Source organism: Triturus cristatus, chromosome 6, assembly GCF_964204655.1.
Source record: "Triturus cristatus chromosome 6, aTriCri1.1, whole genome shotgun sequence".
Lineage (NCBI taxonomy): Eukaryota > Metazoa > Chordata > Amphibia > Caudata > Salamandridae > Triturus > Triturus cristatus.
In genome coordinates, this window is record NC_140589.1 from 410,938,759 (window position 1) to 410,961,404 (window position 22,646).

Below are 22,646 nucleotides of genomic sequence, written 5' to 3' on the forward strand. Positions count from 1 at the left end.
GAAGGAGGTGGAGAGCTTTTCTTTCTTCTCGGGTGATGTTATCAAAAATCCTTTTAGGTGTTGATTCCTTGATGAGTTTCTTGATGGATAAAATGTATGTATCAAGGACAGGATTTCTACCACATTGAGGAGTCCATGATTTGGGATGGCGGAACTTCTTAAATGGATCTGGATGGTAGCTTGGCAGATCAACATTAGAATTATTGTAAAAGTATTCTGCAAGTCTGCATCTTCTCTCAAAGGTTTTTAGGTCTCTCATCATGTTGGCAGTATTATGGTCCTTCGGTACAGGACAGAAATAGAGGCCTTTGCTCAAGAGGTTCAATTCGCCTGGTGATAGGAGCCCTCCAGTTAAGTCAATAACTGGGTCGGATGTCTGCAAGGATTGTAGCTGACTGGTGCTATGCAGCCTTTTTTGTCTTATAAATCTTCTATTCTTTTTATGCTGTTTACTCACAGGGCTTTCACTGACAAGAAAATCTCCCAAAACAGAATGATTTATGAAGTGGTGAGTTGGAAGAGGAGGTATATGAAATCTTAACATATCTCTTTTTAGTTTTGCAGATTTAATTTCAATGGCTTTCCTGGCAGTCATCTTTTTTACTACTGCAATCCTATGTAGTATGTGTGCCACTTCAGAGTCACTTTTTGTGTTCTTTAAAAGTTCCAGTTCTTTTTGTAGCTTGGCTTTAAGCATCTGCATTTTTTGAATGGTTACTTTAATAGATACCAATAGTAGGGCCATTGATGAATTATGCAGTAAAATATTCCATGTAGCGGACCATTCACAACTAGTTAGTTTAAAAGGAGGCTTAGACTTAACCTCCAACCCCATAGGATAGATGTTAAGTTTTTTATAGATTTGTAAATGTGCTATTGTAAATTGGCACTTACTGATTTTCTCCTGGATGAACAGCGCATATCTAGGATGTAGATTTGTTCTTGACATGGTGGTTGCTTCTGGCTTGAGTATCGGATCCAGGAAGGATACAGGTTTGTAATCCCAAAAACAGTATACTTGAAGATGAAGGATCACAAGAAAACAACAGCCAGCCAGGGCAAAAATCTGGATCCCAAAGGATACAATGAGTCACAAAGAAATAAAATATCCAAGAAAGAAGTGACTCAAACAGATAGATTCACCAAAGAACAAAAATATATTTCCACTACAACGTTTCAGCTTCCGCCTTCCTCAGGTAGTACAAGATGGTTTGCTCTGTGGCTGCACAGATGACATTGACATTCCAAATGGAATCTTCACTCATGATGCTTTTTGAAAATTCAGCTGTCATCTGTGCAGCCACAGAGCAAACCATCTTGTACTACCTGAGGAAGGCGGAAGCTGAAACGTTGTAGTGGAAATATATTTTTGTTCTTTGGTGAATCTATCTGTTTGAGTCACTTCTTTCTTGGATATTTTATTTCTTTGTGACTCATTGTATCCTTTGGGATCCAGATTTTTGCCCTGGCTGGCTGTTGTTTTCTTGTGATCCTTCATCTTCAAGTATACTGTTTTTGGGATTACAAACCTGTATCCTTCCTGGATCCGATACTCAAGCCAGAAGCAACCACCATGTCAAGAACAAATCTACATCCTAGATATGCGCTGTTCATCCAGGAGAAAATCAGTAAGTGCCAATTTACAATAGCACATTTACAAATCTATAAAAAACTTAACATCTATCCTATGGGGTTGGAGGTTAAGTCTAAGCCTCCTTTTAAACTAACTAGTTGTGAATGGTCCGCTACATGGAATATTTTACTGCATAATTCATCAATGGCCCTACTATTGGTATCTATTAAAGTAACCATTCAAAAAATGCAGATGCTTAAAGCCAAGCTACAAAAAGAACTGGAACTTTTAAAGAACACAAAAAGTGACTCTGAAGTGGCACACATACTACATAGGATTGCAGTAGTAAAAAAGATGACTGCCAGGAAAGCCATTGAAATTAAATCTGCAAAACTAAAAAGAGATATGTTAAGATTTCATATACCTCCTCTTCCAACTCACCACTTCATAAATCATTCTGTTTTGGGAGATTTTCTTGTCAGTGAAAGCCCTGTGAGTAAACAGCATAAAAAGAATAGAAGATTTATAAGACAAAAAAGGCTGCATAGCACCAGTCAGCTACAATCCTTGCAGACATCCGACCCAGTTATTGACTTAACTGGAGGGCTCCTATCACCAGGCGAATTGAACCTCTTGAGCAAAGGCCTCTATTTCTGTCCTGTACCGAAGGACCATAATACTGCCAACATGATGAGAGACCTAAAAACCTTTGAGAGAAGATGCAGACTTGCAGAATACTTTTACAATAATTCTAATGTTGATCTGCCAAGCTACCATCCAGATCCATTTAAGAAGTTCCGCCATCCCAAATCATGGACTCCTCAATGTGGTAGAAATCCTGTCCTTGATACATACATTTTATCCATCAAGAAACTCATCAAGGAATCAACACCTAAAAGGATTTTTGATAACATCACCCGAGAAGAAAGAAAAGCTCTCCACCTCCTTCAACAGAGAATGGATGTCATTATAAAACCGGCAGACAAAGGTGGTGCAGTGGTTGCCATGAAAGTAAGTGATTATATTGAGGAGGGAATGAGACAACTAATGGATACCAACACTTACAAACCTTTAGAAACTGATCCCACAGAAGACTTGAACAAAGAAATTAAGAACATGGTTGTAAGATACAGGAGCTTAAACCTCATTGATGAAACAACAGCAGATATACTTGTTCATCCCAAACCAAGACCTGGGAGATTTTATATGCTTCCCAAAATTCACAAAATGAACAATCCTGGCCGTCCCATCATCTCTGGCAATGACACAGCCACTGAGAGACTATCTTTATTTGTCGACCTGCACCTCCAGCCCATTGTACAGGAACTTCCATCATTTGTTAAAGATACCAGTCACTTCCTTCAGATTATTGAAAAATTAAACCAAACCTACACATTTGATGATGATACTCTTCTGGCTACATTTGATGTTACATCATTATACACCAATATACCACATGAGGATGGGCTTATGGCATTATCTGAAGCTCTTAATAAAAGAACTGTGAAAAAGCCATCAACAAATGTGCTTACCAACTTTGCAAGAGTTATCCTTAAATCCAACAATTTTACATTCAATGGAAAACACTATCTGCAGATACAAGGGACTTCCATGGGTACTCGGATGGCTCCATCCTATGCAAATATCTTCATGGGCAAACTAGAGAACTGTATACTTGCTACTTCCAGCATCAAACCACTGGTATGGCTACGATACATTGATGACATATTTATAATATGGAATTCCGGAAGTAGAACATTGGAACAATTTACAGCTTATATCAACAATATCCATCCTACCATCAAATTTACCAGCAGCAATACTAAACAGAATCCTCATCTCCCTTTTCTGGATGTGCTACTCACCATTCATGAACACAAAATTACAACTGATCTGTACCACAAGCCTACAGATGCTCATTTGTATCTAAACTGGACTTCATGTCACCCACACCACACTAAACTGAGCATCATCTACAGCCAAGCACTCAGAATAAGACGCATCTGCAGCAATGAGGAAACCTGTAAAGACCATCTACAGGAGCTTGCTACATTATTTAAAAGGCGAGGCTATCCTCTGCATATCATACAGCAACAAATTGACAAGTCTTTGCAGATACCCAGAGAAGCACTTATTTCGAATACCAACGGCAGAAACAAAAGTGACAGAACTCCATTTGTAGTGGACTATCATCCATCAGCTCCTAACTACAGAAATATAATGCAAAAAACATTTCCCTTACTGTCCACTTGTGAAAAATTGCAAAAGGTTTTTCCAAAACCACCAGTCATTGCTTACCGCAGAGCTCCAAATTTACGATCTCTTATTGTGAGAGCTGAACTCAAGCAAGCTGTAACAAATGCAGGGGTTCATTGCTGTGACTCTAAAAGGTGCATCACGTGTGAATATCTTTTACAAACATCATCTGCAACTAGTTCTGTTACGAGAAGGACCTATGCAATAAGGCAGCATCTTACATGTCGCTCAACATGCATTATTTATGTGATTCAGTGCCAACGACAAAGCTGTAAAAAGCAATATGTAGGCCAAACAGTGAATGACCTCCGTACACGATTCAGGAACCACAAATCTGCAATAATTAATAAGAAAATTGACCAGCCTGTAGCCAATCATTTTAACCTTGTGGATCATTCACTATCAGATTTGAAGATTTTCCCCGTGGAACATGTTTCAAAGGAAGAACTACTGGACTCCAGGGAAAACTTCTGGATGTACCGTTTAAAATCACTGCATCCAGATGGACTGAACATTACTGACAACACAACCTGATTACTGCATATCTCAAGAGCTCTCTGGACTGCATTGATTCCACATTCCAAATGGAATCTTCACTCATGATGCTTTTTGAAAATTCAGCTGTCATCTGTGCAGCCACAGAGCAAACCATCTTGTACTACCTGAGGAAGGCGGAAGCTGAAACGTTGTAGTGGAAATATATTTTTGTTCTTTGGTGAATCTATCTGTTTGAGTCACTTCTTTCTTGGATATATATATATATATATATATATATATATATATATATATATATATAGAAAGAGAGAGAAAAATGTAATGTTCAACATTACATTCATCAGGCTTCCGATCCACAATATATTTTATAAACAGCAGACAGGCTCACATTTCCACTCAATCACACTACTGCTGTGCACAGCAAAACAGGTGCTCTTGGGATTTTGAGGCAGGGAGGACATACTCAGTCAGAGGGTTCGACTATATCAGACTTTGGAACTGGTAAGGAAGAAGAAGATATTTATAACACTCTAAGGGAAGGAAAAAAGGTCTGAATCATCATGGAAACTGTTGGACTTGCCCCTTTTGGCCGGTGCACCCCTAAACTTTTTGCAAATATCCTAGGCTTTTTCCCTGTGTAGTGTTAGTGGTTTTAGGCCTCTAGGCACTTTAGCACTGTGTACCAGTGTCAAGTGCATGCGCTCTGTGTTACATTTAGTGAGACTGGCCTGCCCTCCCTTAGGAATGCATGGGGGATATGTGTGTACATAGTAATTCCTGGTGTGAGAGGAGTGTGGGGTCGAGTTTAGTATGGGGGAACTCGTGAGAATAAATGCTGCACAATGGTGGGCGCAGATTAAGTGTGACTGGTGGAGAAGTGCCACTTTTAGAAGTTGGCATTTCAGTGTACAGTGTGATGTGAATTGCCTGTCTGGCTTGTGAGTGACAGGGGCTGGATGGTGTGGGGAATTCCAGGAGCCAGGATGGATCTGCCCCGGTGGTGAATGGAGAGATCTGCATGCTGATGGCAGGGAGGAGTGCACCTGGGACCTGAATAGGGCTGGGCCTTCCCTACACAATGCTGGCTCCGCCCCCTGTGGTGCGACTGTTGTCCCTAGCCTGTCCTGTGAATAGGGAGAGGGGCTGAACATCTGGTTCGCCCCTTCCCTGCACCTTTGTAACAAAGGAAATGTGTATATAAAAAGGGGCTGTGACCCCATGTAAAGTGTTCTGTTGTGCCTGTCTTCTTGAGGGGACACTCTGCCAGGAGGAACCGCCGCAGACCCAGCTGCTGTTTCCTGTGGGTCCCTGCATGCCGGCCTGCCTGGCTGCGCCTTGCTGGGGTCCCTCAGCACCATAGAGCCTCTGATTTTGCCTTCCTGGAGACCTTGTGGATACCTAGCGCCTGGGAGTGCTTTTATGCAGACCTTGACTATTCTTTTAAATTGCAGCACGGAGCTGCAAGCATTTTAAATAGGGATTCCTCCGTGAGTGCCGTTTATCCAGCAGGTGCCCACCCTGCATCTGTAAACTGTGAAATCCGAGCGGGAGCATACCCCGCATCGGTACCTTGGAGGCGGGTGCCCACCCCGCAAAGTGGTATTTGGTTATTCCTAAAAGCGGGTGTCCACCCCGCTGTTTATGCCGCCACGGAAGTTGTAGTGCAAGCGGGTGCCCACCCCGCATAACTGCCGCCTTTTTTAAATTTGTTTTCGGCGGTTGCCCACCCCGCCGATGTATTCATTGTCGCGGGTGCCCACCCCGCATTGCAGTGCACGTTGGCGGGTGCCCACCCCGCTACAGGTATTTCCTCGTAAGGGGGAAACGCCCGCGATCCGCGGCCCGCCTGGTTGTGGGCGGGGCCGCGCGGACGGAAGCGGAAGGACCGGGCAGCAGGAAGTGCTGCATCGAGAGACCCAGGCGGTCGCCCATCCCGCACTGGGACGCGCTGAACCAAGGAAGCAAGCAGCCTGTCTGGAGGCGGGGCTCCCGTGATCACTGTGAGAGCCCCCCGAATGCTGCAGCCGACACCCGGTAGAAGAGCGGAGCGGAGTCGGCGTGGCTGCAGTACTCCCGGTGAGTGGGGGACGGGAGCGGGAGCGGTTGGCTTATGCTCCCAATGCCCGGGGGAAGTCCGGAAAGCCTCTGCCGTCTAGCCCAGTGAGTGGGGCTCCACGTGGTTGTCACAGCTGCCCCGTTTTGTCAGTGGGCAGCTGCAACGCGGGGCCACAGGAAGTTAGAAGTCCCGGAGTGGGACTTGGGGTCAGTTTCAAAGTGCGAGTCCCCAAGTAGGGCTCCACAGGCACTGTGAGTGCCAGAGTCTTTGCTGTTCACCACAGCGGTGCCGCAGATGCAGGTCGCTGCAACGTGGGGCCATAAAAGGGTCCCAGTGGGGTGCTCGAGGGTCCGTGTTGCCCCCAGTTTTGCGCATAGTTATTTCAGGAGCCAGTGTGCTCCCTACGGCATGTTTACCTTCAAGAGCCAGATGGCTCCAACGTGTTGCTGATTGTTTTCCAGAGCCCCGTGGCTCCCACGAAGGGGGCACAGTTGGTTAAAGGGCCACTGAGTGCCCAATCCTCATATTACCCTTTCCAGCTGCCCAGCACTTAGTGGGCAGCTGCAACGTTTAGGATTGTGCCCCTGCGCGCTTTGGCTTTGCTGCATGAGCAGCCAGCTGCAACGTCCTGGACTTGGGTTCAGAGGGCACAGTAAGTGCCAGGCCTTTTCCTTGATTTCTACAGCTGCCCAGCAATTAGTGGGCAGCTGCCACGTTTAGGTGGTCCAATCGCGCACCTTGGCTTTACTGCCTGCGCAGCCCAGCCCGGACATTTTGGACAAAGGGCGTTTGAGCCCCTGAGAGGCCAAGTTGGCCTGGGGACAGTTTTTCTGTGTTGTCCCCTCACCTAGGGTACATGGTTATTTCTACATGTGTACTTTTGCGTAATGTGCATTGCCTTCAGGCTTATTGCTATTTCTAAATGTGTCTATGCTTAGGAGATTGTTTTCCTAGTATAGGTTATGCTAGTGAGTTCATGGTTTCCTGCGTGATATATGCCTAAATTGTTTAGGATTGCGTAGGGTGTACTAACCTTTTACCAGTGGTTACTGGTTGTGCGCTACATTTATTATTTGTTCTACATTTACAATTGGTGATTTGTGATGATTCTGACGGTGGTCCATTGGCCCTGTCTTGTGTAAATAGTTCCCCTGTAAATTCTGCCCGGTGCCAGTTGGCACAGTATAAATTGTGTGAATATTATCTAATGTGTTTTGGTATAATACAAAGGCTATTTTTATATATAACCTTGTGTGGAGTTTCTTTTGTGGTGGGCCTAGGGTGTTGTTGCTGTGTGCGCGCGCAAACGCTTTACACATTGCCTCCGGGATAAGCCTGACTGCTCGTGCCAAGCTACCAAGGGGTGAGCAGGGGTTATCTTTGGCGTGTAACTCCCCAGCCCTGACTTAGAGTGGTGGTCTCTGCCTGGCTTTGGCGCAAGCCTTAGCCAACCAGAGATCCCATTTCTAACAGAAACCATGTTTGTCACGCTCGACGTGGAGTTTTAGGAGATTATTTGCCCCAAGTTCCTTAGAGTTTTATACATTACAGGGTCAATGTAGCTACACAGGACCTGCAACCTATGTAAGGGCATCTGAATGATCAACAGGATCAGTAGGGTACAAAGGTACCTGCCTTTTGAAGCTCTTCTAAGGGGACAGTGTAATTCCAAAGGTTTAACTGAGCTACAGGGTGGTGGGAGCTGAGAGAGAGGTTTGTTTTCCTGTTTGGTGCCAAAAATCATTGTTCTTACACAGGACATTGTGCGTGTGTGAGAGCTTACTTATATCTAACCTAACACACGTCTCATAGTTTCAGCTGCTCCTCCCAGCCGGAGGTTGTAGACGGATGTATGTGCATCCATTTATAATGAATACAAAATAATTGATCTATAAAATCAAGTCAATTTTAAATCAAAGTCTTTTCTAAATAATTTGGTTTAGGGAAATCACAATAAACGTCTGGTGTAAGCAGGTGCTCGAAAGAGAGAGTCTGATATATAAAACTTTAATATATTAAAACAGACACAATTGAATGTAGACGTCAGTGCATTCACATACAAGCAAGATTCGGCAAAATGGCAGTATGAGTTATGAGGAGAGATCTTTTCAAATCTCTTCTCGATCCTCTGTAAAACGTTCACATTCTGTGCACTGATGATAACCTTATAGACTGGAAAACATTAAGCATGGTCCAGTTATTTAAAAATGTATCCCAATGTATATACCATTAGGCCTTACAAGTGTTACGCGACACTCCTATTAAAAGTATAGCTGACACTGAAGAGAACTGTGTAGTTCAATTACCAATATAACAGGAAGCCGTGGCAAAAATGTAGATCCATACATCGGTGCAAAACTCAGGTGTTTATAAAAAGCCCATATAGCTTAAATTCATCGATATGGTAGTAATCTAATTTCTTGTTATCATTGGTGGGATATGAATCCATTGTTAAATCCACAGATATACAATTTTATGTGAAAACCCTCCTATTTTGCCCATAATTTAGTCTGTGTTCAGAGGTGAGCTTAAATGGTGTCACAGAAAGAGTCTTTATATACTTTCGTGCAGGTAGCATTTAGTTTAATTTAAACAGCACGCCCAGGGCCGGACTGGCCATAGCGGGCACCGGGCATTTCCCCGGTAGGCTGCCAGGGTGGGGGCCGGTTTTGATGCCCTGGGGGGCCGTTTTTGTTACGGGGCCCCCTGTAACAAAATCGGCCGTTTTAAACAGCTCGGCAGCGCCCCCCTCGGAGGCCTCGGCTCAGAGGTCAGGGCAGCTGCGTGCGGCACCGGCAGCCGATGGTGAGCAGCTTCAGTCAGCGCGGAACACTCATGCAGGGCCCTTTACTGCCGTTCTGTGCTTTAAATACATAAAATCCGGCACGCAAGCCCCACGCTCACAATACAGAAAGAGGACGACTCCATTTCAGCATAAAATGCTGACTTCTGTCGACTTTTCGGATTTCTACTTCATAAAATATCTTTTTTTTTTTCAAAAGCAAGATGCCATTTTCAGACTTTCTGCCACACAATTGCTGTAGCTTTTGTGAATGGTGTTACGATTCTTTCTAAGCGCTCCCAGCTGGGCTAGTCACGAGAATACACGTGCAGCTAAGTGGCCAACAGACCTGTGGCGAAATCCAGATTATTCTGGGCAGAACAATGTATATGAAAGAAACTAGGGCTGGTGCAGAGTCAGTGGCAGAACTGTCGACTCGTGCCATCTGAAATGGGTTTTCACAGATATATCTGAAAATGCCCTTCCAGCTAGCAGGATGCTCAGTGTGGTGAGTTCTTGTTGGTGATCTGCAGTCACTAGTTCAAAGCTCAGTAAGGACAACTCAGCCTTTTATGCTCCCGACGTCATTGTATCACCTCGTAATGACCCCTGATAATCTTCGCACGTGGAACGGTCGAGATTTGGTAAAAAATGCGCACCACGTTATTACTAATATTATAATAACTCCGCACGTGCTCCTGCCGACGTTATCTGAAAAAAACTCAAAAGTGCTTTCATAGCGAATTCCAGGTGTGCCCGTGAGCCTTTACGTGGGGAGGTACATTGATTATCAAATCTGACAATGACCAACAGTTACTAGATAAAACTCGATTCAAACTGTTCTGATTGAAAATCAGCAGCGCTGCGTTTGTGAAGGTTAGCACAATAGTGCAGTGTCCTATTTAGAGAGTCATGCACTGATGCTGTCTGGAAGGGTATTTGTATAAAAGCCATACGTCTCTTACACTATATTTGTACTCCATGGACCTCCTCCGCTGCAGCCGCCATTGCTTTACACATTTAACTACAGATAATACACTTAAAAACGCACACACTTTCCAGTTGTCCATTGTTTGCACTAGCTGCAGTTTGGTGCTAGGTTAAGAATGTTGGCGCTTTGTTCGTCTAGTTATGCACCCTGCACATAATAAGGTGGAGTTGCTTGTGCTACATAACTCCAATCCGCTTTGTGGTGGGCTCACAACAGCTTCATTGCACCATAAACCCTTTGTGTGAGGAAGCTGATTGACGTTGTAGTGGAGTGCTTTGCATCACGTGAGCAGCAGAGCAAAATAAGAGTTAATTTGAGCCTTGTTGGGCGAGGTGTAGTGTGATTCTAAACCAGATTGACAACTTGTACAGTCCACAACCTAAATACTGCATGTAGTGAGGGGCATGGCTGGCCTGGCCAGCTGGGCACGTGGGCAATCCCTGGGGAGGCTGCAGTCCCAGGAGACCGAGTTTGACACTTGGAGGCTGGTTTCAGCCTCCCAGAGTGGCGGTGCACGTTACGTGATCCGGGCAGCAACTTGCAAGAGTTGCTCTGGTTCTACTAGCATGTCTCACAAGGGGGCTGAATTTATAATTTTGCCAGGGCTGTTTTAAGTTCCCAGTCCGGCCCTGAGCACGCCCAAGTTATAATAAACATATTGTTTCAGCCTTTTCTACTACATATACACACACACACACAATAACGCTCGATATATTATTTCATGTCAAATGCATTTCATGACACTTTTCTTTATAAAAATCTGTTCTTCGTATGATCGTATGATCTTATGATATAGCCTAGTCAGCGAGATCTCAAACACCAGACTGTGTAAAAAAAGTATGGTTAATAATTCTTCCTGGAAAGGCAAGAAAAATAGTCAGTGGCTTGCTGTTTCAATCTGGTGGCTGTTATATGTTCCTTAAAGAAATGTCATTGTCTCTTTCACGGTGAGGATTGAAACCTGCATACATTAGACTTTTCCCCGGTCAGCATTAGTGGAACTAGAAAAAAAAAACACATTTTATCCATGTGTTAACTAAAAATTCAGATTTGCAAAGGGGAAAACGATTCTGTGTGGACGTTCATCTGCCACCAGCTCGGGTCTGGGCCATCATGGTGCGTGGGAGGAGTACATTCCGGTTCATCCACGTCGCACAACGATGTGCTGAATCTTGCACAAAGGCAAAGGAGCGTTGCAGGCACAGGGGCGTTGCAGGCAAAGGAGCGTTGCAGGCACAGGAGAGTTGCAGGCAACGGAGCGTTGCAGGCAAAAGAGCAATACATCAGGGGGGGACAGAATTCGTTCCCATCAGCTATGCAAGCCCTGTACTTCACTGCTCATGTAAATCATGAGAAGCGGATATATAATTACATTCAGGGCCAGATTGGGAATGAAACTCAGCGCTAAAAACTACGTGCAAACCAGCCGGAGCCTTTCTCTTTCTTTCATCCTTTTTTCAATCTCATTCTCTAGCTCTCACTCCGCTGTGCCTGCACAAATAAACCTGGGGGAGCTGGAGAGTCTTTTTGACAGCCCAGTGGCAGGCCTGGACTATCGAGAACCAGCATCCAATGTCTCCTGTTCCCTAGAGAAATTGCTGATACGTTAAATGCCTCTGCTTGCAATTCTACCTCGGAAATAGAAAGAAGTTTAAAAAAAAATAACACAATGCATTGGCAAACGAGGCTGCTTAAACCCATGCGAATATTGTGAATAAATTATCATTTTCAAAATATTGTGAAGGTAAGTATATATATTCACGGAAAAAAGCAAAGGTTAAAGTTGCTTTATAGTTAGGTGTAAATGTTAGCAGCAAAGTAACGTTTTAAACTAAATAAAACACTGAAATTCACCAGTTAGAGTTATGTAAGGTAACTATTACCAGGGTCACTGGAATTATGCGTTTTTGCGTTCTCTGCGATTTTTGCATAATTATAGATTTGCACCATTTGCCACACAATCCATCATCTGCAGCATAATCTCCAGATTTTGATAAAAACTATTTTTGTTTCTACCTCAAACGGTTCAAAAGTTACTAAAAATACAGCAAAATGTGTTGCTGTGCGCGTGAAGGCCCTTTACAAAACTTGACTGGTCACCTTTCTGATGATTATTGCTATACTTGGGTGTCAAACTGGTACTAATGAGGTGCAACTAATGCCCAGACAATGTTTCAAAAGTTTTAAAAACGTCTAAATAATGTCAATACTATTACAAAACGTGCTGCATTATGCTGCATAATTTGCCTTTTCTTGGTGTATAATTTACTCAAAACTGGCACAGAAATTTGACCCTCTCCTGCCGCATATTTCCAGTGGCCCGGAGTGTGTGGTGTCTTACTGTTTATAATGCTGTTTCCATGTTCTGATTAGGTTGCGAAAATGGCATGCTCCAATCTAGAACGTGCCTGTTATTGGAATGTTGATGCTTGAATATTGTCACTTTCGGCTTGGACCTGGTGGATGAGGAATCTATGGATGTATCTTCAATAAAACATCTACTTACAACATCTAATGCGTACTGCAGTTATTTCTAAAGAACCCCACTTACCTCACCGTGCCTTAAGGTAACGATCACTCATGCCCTTGCCATACATAGTGTTGTCATCACTGATGCAATTTCAGATCACATTAGGTTGTTATTGACGCAGTCACTGAACATGTCATGAGTTGTGTAATATGTGAGAATATAAGCGGTGCATGGCGAGGGCATGAGTTAGTTACTTCAGAAAACTATAATAAAACTAAGATGAATTTCATTTTTTCTTTTTGAGTTTCAAACTTTTTTTGTCACTGACATTTTTTCACCTAACTATAATGTCACTTTAACCTTTATTTTTTTTTATTGAATTGCTGAGTTTTTTTTTAATTGAAAGTAACAACGTAATGGGGTGTCATTTTAAGTAAGTCAGACCTACTAGATTTGCCAAAGGGTCAGAACACCAAACTTTAAAAGGCAAGCATTTTGTCTTTATCAGGAGATGAGCAAATCAGCATATATAAAGCAGACCAATTGGCTTTGTCCAAAAATCAGTACCACAAAAAGGGCCACTGGGTCTATGGACTGTGAAGGTGTGCCTGGGGATGTCCCTTTTAAAGGACTGTTTCCCTCACCTACCTGAAGGTGGCATGCCTCATCAGAGGGTTACCTGCTCGCATTATGAACCTGTTCATAATGCGGGCTACAACACCCTCCCTTAGAGGAAGGAACTCAGGGATATTTTCTTTGTTGGAAAGAGGTATACTAAACCAGTAGGTGAGCAGGGTGTTGTGTGGAGTGAATTGAAAGAAAGTAAATAGGAGATAAAACTAACTCATGGGTGTGCTATAAAGTGGATTAGGGCGCACCTAGGCAGGATTAAAACCAGGCTAAGGCAGGAGGGTATTCAACCTGTCATGGAACTAAATAGGTCAACCTGTTTCAGCCTGATTCCCTTCTTAGAGGTGTGGCAGCTTTCTTTAGGACCTGTATGAAAAAGTGTAGTATGGCTTATGTAGAGAACATACTAAATTACAAACAGATCAATATATGGTGGTATACAAAACCAGTGGTTGGAGAGGAACACCACTCTGTCTGAGGACCACTGGGGGGTGTTTACCAGCAAAGTCAGGTAATATGCTTCAGCTTTACCTTGACGCAAACTCAAGGTGGCATCAAGTACTGTTCGACTCAGATGCAGGCGGCGCAGATTGCACCCAGGAAGGATCCTATTTGTCCAAATGTCACCCAAAACTATAATCAAATATATATTTTATAAATTCACACTTTAAATGCTTAATAATAGTGACTGTCACAAAATATTTTTAATAAAGTATTAAAATATAACATTTCTTTGAGACTTTTTAAACATTTTTCAAGCACAAAGTGCAGCCATAGAACCAACCTCAAGGGGCCCTTGCACTCTAGCTGAAGAACATTCAGCTTGAGCTCAGAGCACTTTGAAAAAAATGTTAAACTCTCTTGGGGTCATGAATTCAATGACCCATGAGACTTACTGGAGTTGTGTTTATGTTGTTAGTAGAGGTCCTGTGCTCCCTGCAGCCCAACAAATTTTTTAAAAGACTTTTTTTAAAAGCTTGGGGGTGCCCCCGCTCTTTATAGTGGCTCCACTAGTATCCATGGTGCATTCTTTGTGATGGGAAGGGATGGGGTGGGCCTCCTCTATAGCCTATGAAGGCCTTCTCTATGTCATATTTTCGTTTTAAAATTCATTGGAAAAAAACAAAGGCTAAAGTAACATTATAGTTAGGTGAATTTGTGAATGACAGCATTAGCGTTTTTAACCAAAAAAACACAGAAATTCCCCAGTTACAGTTAGCAGCACTAACTAGAACGTGCGCCCCTATGAAAACACTCATGTCATGCTCTATGACAACATTTATGACGTCACTGATTCCCCTATTCCCCTGGGGCCACTCATTTAAATAAAGGGGAGGTGGGCCATGACGCCCCCCTCCCTGAGCCTTGTTAGGCCCTGTGGATTCCACCCCCAATTTTTTTAAGGGGAGAAAGCCTGCACGGCCCCCTCCCAGAGCAATTATCGTCCCCAGGGACCCAATCTTCAAAGGCCCAGCACAATTTCCAGAGGGAGGGGGGAAAGTGGCCTCCCTCCCTAGGTGATATTGAGTCCCTGGGTGATCTTACGCCCCGGAAAGGCCATGGCCTGGCAATATTTTTAGAGGGTGGAGGGCACACAGGCTCTCCTCCCTGGGCTAATTTCGGCACAAGGACCCCATAACCTGAGGCACAATGTAATTTTCAGGAGGAGGGCACATGGCCACCCCCTTCTTGGGACGATATCAAGTCCACTGATGTGTATAACTTCCAATTAAGACCCTTTCAGTGACACCCACATCTTCCAGGCTCTCCAACTCCCCTTCAGAATGATGGTTGTCTCAGAGTCACCTTGACTCAAATCTTGCACCTGCTCTGTTCTAACGCAATCATTGTGTGTTGTGATGGAGTACACTCAAGACTTCAACCACTTGTCCCAGCCGCCTGACATGGAACTCTCTAACTAAACCACACAAAGTTGCAGTGATCTGCCAATGGTACAGCAGATTGAAAGATATCCACACACTACACAAACAATAGTTGCTATTGGAAATTAAGAAGAAACTGACACCCACGTATCTGCACTACTCCGCTTAATGGCTAAGGCTCTAAAAAAGTGAAAATAGTCTCTCCAATACAGCACCCATGCACAGGTGCTTTTATCCACAGGCACTGTTCAGTCAGAATCCATCTCTCTTTCTCTCTATCATGACATCAAAGTCCTCGCCTATGCCGATGACACACAACTCATTCTCTCCCTCATGGACAAGACGCCCAGTCCCAGGTTCAAGTTCAATGCCTGTATGACTGAAATCACTCACTGGATTAAGATCCACTATCTAAAGCTGAACACCAACAAGATCAAAATTGTGATCTTAGGAAAGAGCACTCCACCATGGGACTCCACTCGTGGTCAACAGAGCTAGTAGGACTGACCCCTACCCCCACCACCCACACCATGAAGCTTGGGATCGTCATCAACAACAAACTTGACATGATGACCCAAGTCAACGCAGTCGCCATCTCACGCTTTGATACCTTGATGATGTTGAGCAAGGTTTTCCAGTGGCTTCCAATCCGCACCTATATTACCATCATGCACTCCCTGGTCACAAGCAAGCTGTACTATGGGAACACGCTCTATGCCGGAAGGAACTCAAAATTAACCAGAAGCCTGCTGACCATTCATAACTAGGCAGTCAGAACCACCCTCAACCTCCTACGCCACATTCGCATCACACCACACCCGAAGGAGCTCTACTACCTCCCCAAACACAAACAATCACAATTCAACCTCTTCACCCACACTTTCAAGGCACTACATAACAGTGGCTCAGCATGCCTCAACAATTGCATCTGCTTTTATAATCGTTCCAGATACCTCTGCTTGATTGGACTTGTAGTTGCACACATCTCAAGCATATGGAAAACCAGAACCGGCGGTGAAGTATTCTCCAACATCAATCCTAAAGAATGGAACAACCTGTCACTACACATAAGAGTCTCCTCCTCACTTCTTGAGTTCTGCAAAGAGCTGAAGACCTGTTTTCCAAACAGTCTCACTAGACCTTATGCTTGGCTAGGCTCACATCAGCTCAGCATAAGGATGTCTTCCTGGGTGAAAAAGCGCTCTACAAATCCATATAACAACATTAATCCATGCTCACTATCATCACTACCTATGCACTGGAGCCCCTAGGGTCACAGCTATCATTCTCCAAAACAAGCCATGCCTCAACCAAAGAAATTTATTTATTACCTTACTTTCCTTTTATTTTTACAGTCTGAGTTAAGTGGAACTAGGAAACATTTGTTGTTGTGGTAGAGCTTCCTGTTTGAAATATTTATATTTCCTTCATCAATTGAACATTCCTGTGTATTTCCCTATTTAAATGAAAATGAGTGCTTCTGTGTAAAAATTAGCTATGGTATATTAACAAAAATAGTGTAACATGAGTGAGAAATAGCGATGATTGAAAGTTACCTATGCAAAGAGGAGATGGGTAGTTCCATCGACGCACTGTTCCAGGCATACAAGAAATATGAGAATGTCCCTGTTGGGAAAAAAAAATACAGTGTATTTTTTTCAGTATATGCAACTCAATTTCATTCATTAAAGTGCCATTATTTGAATACAGAAACAAGTCTGCTCATAGAGTAATTTGTCATTTGGTTACCAATCACAGGAGAATGTCACAGTTGCACACAATAGTAGGTAGCAGAAAACAGTTTGTCACAGAGTTACCATTAAAAACAAGGGGTGTCGACAGGTCAGAGCTGATGCAAGACAGCGAGAGCAAGTGAGTTAGCAGTGATCACTGTTTCACAGCGTAAGTCCACTTGCTGATGTCAATCATGGTTATTAGGATAGGTTGAACTTGTCTGGGAGAGATTGTAGTAGGTTTTTCAAATAGTCAGTGTAGCTTCTCCAGGCTAACATACTGTGTTCAAATATTGTAAAATAAAAATTGCTGTACTATAATTACAGAATGAATTTCTCATTTGTCAGAAGTTAGAAGCCTTTATTTACCTTTGACCCATATTTGCATCAATGAACAGCTAAAACAATGTGTTCTATTCGCAGAGAGGACCTCTTTTTTATTTCTTTTTATTGAGAGAGCAATCAGTAAAAAATTACAGCATATCAACTATTGATCTTATAACTATTGTAGGGTATAACATATTAAATAGACCAGGAGAACATAAACTCATTATATACATCATAGACAATGAACAGGTAAATCATTACACCATAAATGATCAGCGTAAGCAGAGTAGGCAACAATCTCTAGACTGATGCACAATAATTTCTCAAATCCACCCAAATAGTATAGTATTTCATCGTATATCCTCTACACTTCGCTATTTGGTGTTCTAATTTGTACGTGTTCAATACTTCTTTCCACAACTCATATTTGGTCGGAAAAGCAGAATTCCAGTTGCTCGCAATATTTAAACTAGCAAGAAAAAGGACATAAACGACCCAGTCAGTAGTACCAACATTTTCAAGTGTTTAGCCCTTGAGAAGATTGAACAAGATTTATTTGCTGCTTGACTGCTGACCAAAATGGTGTACGTTTGGGGCAGGTAACATACATATGCATGCTACCGGCCTCTTCAGATAAGCAACATGGGCAACTGTATGATAAGTTGTACCGGTTACTCAGTTTAGAGGGGCTGATATAAAAATGGAATAATGTGCAATAGATGTGGCCTCTCAGTCTAGTAGGCGTTATAACCTTACTGATTCGCCCTAGAATGCAAGTGAGATCTTGCTCCATGACTTCCTCACCTAGGCTATGCACCCATTTCTCATCTTACATTCCCAAATCATTAGAAAGTGATTGTAAAAGACAGCTGTACTTTTCTGAGATACTATACAGATGTTTACCAAAAATCAATCCTGTAATATCAGGCCGGGCAAATAGAGTTGTAATATCAGTATCCCATCCATCAGGTCAGCTAACCACTTCATTCCTGAGTTTCCCCAGGTGCCAAAGTAAGAAGAGGCGAAGCAGTCAGGATGGTCCGGATTATCTAACAGCGGTGTAAAGGCATGTAAAGATGGAGTTTTCCAAAAATTCATGTTACTTTAAGTCCTCTCAAGAGCCTGTGTGGTCCTAAGTCTAACTTTTTTGAAGAACTATCTGCTTTGGAATTTAGTTTGACTCGTATTAAGATTCTTCACAAATGGAACAGCATGAAGCCAGTTCTCAGGATACAATTCATACATCATACAAAACGAGTGGTCATGCTAGATCAGTAATGGAGACACCAGTCAGGAAGTGCCCATCCACCTCGCATGAATGGGTGTTTAATGTTTTATTTAAGAACTCTGACCTTTCAATACTTTCCATATAAATCTTGTTGTAACTATAGAATCTAGCATTTTGAAATACCTATAGGGAACATGAAGAAGTAGTGAGCAAAAGAGATACAGAATTTTGGGAAAGATGTTCATTTTAATCAAGTTGATTCACCCAATTAGAGTTTGATAAATTCATCCATTTGTCTAGTAACAGTCTAGTCTACTGTAACTGCGCAGTTGAATTAGATTCAGAACACTGCTTGATAGGGATGCGAAATAATGCCCAAATACTTGCCTCGAGCTGATCAGAACTACTTGCTCCACCAGCTAAGTTGTGTTTTATTGGCATTCAATATGTATCCTGCAACTTGACCAAAATCCCATGCTAAGCATTCTGTATATTGAATTGTTGGCTCCAAACAAGGTGAAACTATTAATACGTCATCCACATAAGCTGCATCATCATTGAGGATAATGTTGATGAGCGGCTTCCAATGTGAAGTTCTGAGTTGAAGATGTGTCGCGCACTAGCGGTTCTAAAGAAGTTGCGGGCCTACGATGCGAAGTCCTGAGTCATTGTCAAGGATGCCATCAACAAAAAACTGTGCTGTGAAGGCCTGCTTTGAGGATGCGTCATGCAGAGAAAGTTCTGAGAGACTGCGGGCTGCAATGCGAGGTTCAACATCAGGGATGCACCGCACTGTGCTGGTTCCAACGTGGAGCTGCAAGGAAATGTGTTGTACTGCAGTGATTCTGCCCACAAACATGGCTGGTAGAGCACCTTCAGGCTCACTTCAAAAGGTCCAGGACTGGTGTGGCACCACTTGGGGGCACTACTCACAGTAGACTGATTCCAGGTGCTGGGTTCAAGGTGGATGGAGCCTTTTCTGTCCCTGAGGCTCTGATCAAGTGGCCAGTCAGCTAGCTTTTGGATTCACTCTGGTGGTCCTGGTATCAAGATGCAGGTTCAGTCCTTTCATTCAGGCTGCAGGGCAACATAGTAGCAGTCCTTCTTGTAGAGCAGCACAGCAGTCCTTCTTAGTCTTTCACAGGTCAGGGGTGTACTGAAGAGTTAATTCTGAGGGTCCATTATTTGTACTTGCTTCACACTTTGAAGTAGTAGAAGGTTCTGGAGGTTTCCACCACTAGAGGTGTTTGGAATTTCCTGCCTCCCTGTCCTGGCCCCAGCATGTCTGGGTCACAAAAGGCTCATATCAAACCCTTTGTGAGAGTGCTCAAGGAAAGCTTTTGTGATGTGCAAGTGTGGCAGGTGACAGCTCCCCCCTCATCAAGTCAGAGATAGTCCAGCCTGCCAACACCTAGTTTCCTTTTTATCACTGTGCGGGAGCAATAAACAAAGGTCAACTTCCAGCTACACATAGTAATGTGACCAAGGTTGCAAGCTGTAGACACCATGTTGTTTGCACAAGAAAATGCCAGCTTTCTAAAAGTGGCATTTTCAGAATTGTGACTTAAACTCCAACTTTGCCATTACTCAACATTCTTACCTGCTCTTAGTTAAAAGGTATCACTTCATAAATGTAATAAGTTAACCCAATGTTATCCTATGGGAGAGGCAGTCCGTGTAGTAGTGAAAAACTAATTTAAGAGTATTTTATTAACATGACATGTTTAACTCAGAAGTACATCTCCAACATTTGCAAATATACTGCCCCCTGGACTGTTTAGGGCCTGTCTAGGGTGACTTATTGGTATTACAAAGCAAGGTTTAGGCCTGGAAAAAGGAATACTTTACCAGGTCCAAATGGCAGTTTAAACTGCACACACATGCTGCAATGGCAGGCCTGAGACATGTTTAAAAGGCAACTTCAGTGGGTGGCACAATAAGTGCTGCAGGTCCACTAGTAGCATTTAATTTACAGGCCCTGGTTACATCTATTACCATGTTACTAGGGACTTAAAAGTACATTAAGTATGAGAATTGGGTGTACACAACTTTTACCATGTTTAAAGCACTTTAGCACTGGTTAGCAGTGGTAAAGTGTGCAGAGCCCTAAAAGCAAAACAAAATGAGTTCAGAAAACAGGAGGGTAAAGGCAAAATGTTTGGGGATGACTCTACATAAAGGGTCAAGTCCAACACATATATATTGCTCACTTGTACTTCTGACAAGATTGGTTAAAGAATCTGTCATGACTGCCTATATCCACTGCCTGCTATGAGCTGTTCCTTAGGCACTCCTGGGTGGATTCCATAGAGGTCGGCTTAACCGGACACAACAATAAATCAATTAAATGTGCATGTGTTGTACCTGTCACTCGTCTTCCAGCCATTACATGCTTGAATGCAGCCACCTAATACAATATGACCACCACTCTTGTCACTCGAACACAACATCAAAACACTACCCACTGTCACACCACAAATCAACACTCTTCCAACTAACACTTTCCTATGGTGTACCATTCTACCCTTCACTTATGCATTTCAACACACTGAGCTGTCCTAAATAGAATGAGGGATCCCCTTTTTGACAGCTACATCCAAATCTATCTATCCTGCTTCCTCGTACACTTCACCAAGCTCTGCTCTTCCTATCACACTCTTCAGAAATATTGATCCAATTTTATTTTTAGAATGCTTCTTACCTTTCAACACGAGAAATGTCAATCTGGATTACTTGTTTAGGCCAACGGCACATTCATCACGGATCTTTGAAGTGAAGGGTGCATCTTCAGCATATTTGGAGGACCATTAACTATTCACTTGCATATTACATTTAAAAAAGTTTAGGCCTCTGTCCCCTCTCAGAAATTAAACATCCCAAAAATGTGTACATATAACTAGAATTATAAAGTGGTAAAAAGGTTTTGAGGCTAGATTGCAGATGTGTGAAAAACAGAAAAACCGTTTATGCAGGTTTCCTAGTGCTTGTCTTCCTGCTGTTCTGCCTTCAAAAAGAAGACTTTGTAACTTCATGGCCTTAATCACCTACATATTCAAGAAAAAACATATTGTGCATAGGCACCACTGCTAAAAACGTTTCAAATTCTAATAGAGGCGTACGGTTCATGAAATAAACGATTTTGAATGATAACTTTATTTTCACAGATGTTTTCATCAATTGCACAGAAGACCAGGGAAAATAAATGTTAGGCAGCATTCAATTTCAGTGAGCTTCAAAAATAAATAAAGTATGAAACAAAATAACATTAAGGTAATGATACAAGTATTTAAGACAACCATTCTACAATTTAGTGCCCGGGATACAAAGTCATGTGCTGATCTATATTCAGTACAAGAGCTCAAATAGTATGTGCAACTAAAAAGAACTAGAACCGCCACTTATAAGTTGATTGACTCACACATAACATAACTGTGGGAGTATGTATTTCCTAAACAGCAGTGAGCTGGCATTCCAGGGTCTGAATGTCTTACAAAAATCTTAGCACCCACAAACCTGTGATTTTGGCTGAGTGGTCAGTAGTTTGCCCTTATCTGAATCCTGAGATGGCATTGTAGGACCAAATTATATGTTATACATTATGGACTTAAGCCTTAAATGCCAATCGTGAATACCTTAGTGATGCAAGCGCATACAGGAGAAGCAAGATAGCTGCCCATCTGCAAGGGTTCCGTTGAGATCCAGATCATTGTTCCATTCAAATTTTTAAATGTTCTTCAAGTTTTGTGAATATTATATCAAATACATTGATAAAACGAAAAACATCAAAAGATACTTAGCACTAAAAGTCTGTTAAAGGTGTAATACTTTTATTCAGGCATTTTATTTACTTATTTGTGTCTTTTTAGTGGCCCAAGTTACCAATGGATATTTTCCTGTTAAAAGTCAAAAACACTTTTTTGATGCCTCCTCCCCAACTCTTTTAACAGTGACACCGACCATATGCCATAAATAATGTAGTTCACTTATACTGGGTACCACCACCGATTGTGGACATTGATTAAGTTTTATGATGGGCGCAACGTGGTTAGAGAGGCAAATTTAGGAGTATTTGATAAAGGATGCCTGGGCTCCTGCACTGTGCTGCAATGTTTTGCGCTGAGCCTATATGCTTTTATAATGGAAAGTAAATGGGTACAACACCTTGAATCAGTCTGCACCACATCCCCTAAGTGTTGTGTCGTCTTTAGCTACAGAAATGCAA

General features: G+C 42.6%; 1 protein-coding gene across 1 annotated transcript in view; it reads right to left on the minus strand.

Moving 5' to 3' along the window:
- The window catches only part of CSMD1 (CUB and Sushi multiple domains 1), a 2,626,220-nt gene that overhangs the window by 1,033,541 nt on the left and 1,570,033 nt on the right, over positions 1–22,646 (minus strand). Inside the window, exon 33 of the mRNA XM_085610820.1 lies at positions 16,693–16,762. Coding sequence (XP_085466946.1) covers positions 16,693–16,762 — 70 coding nt within the window. The remainder of the gene's footprint in view (positions 1–16,692; positions 16,763–22,646) is intronic.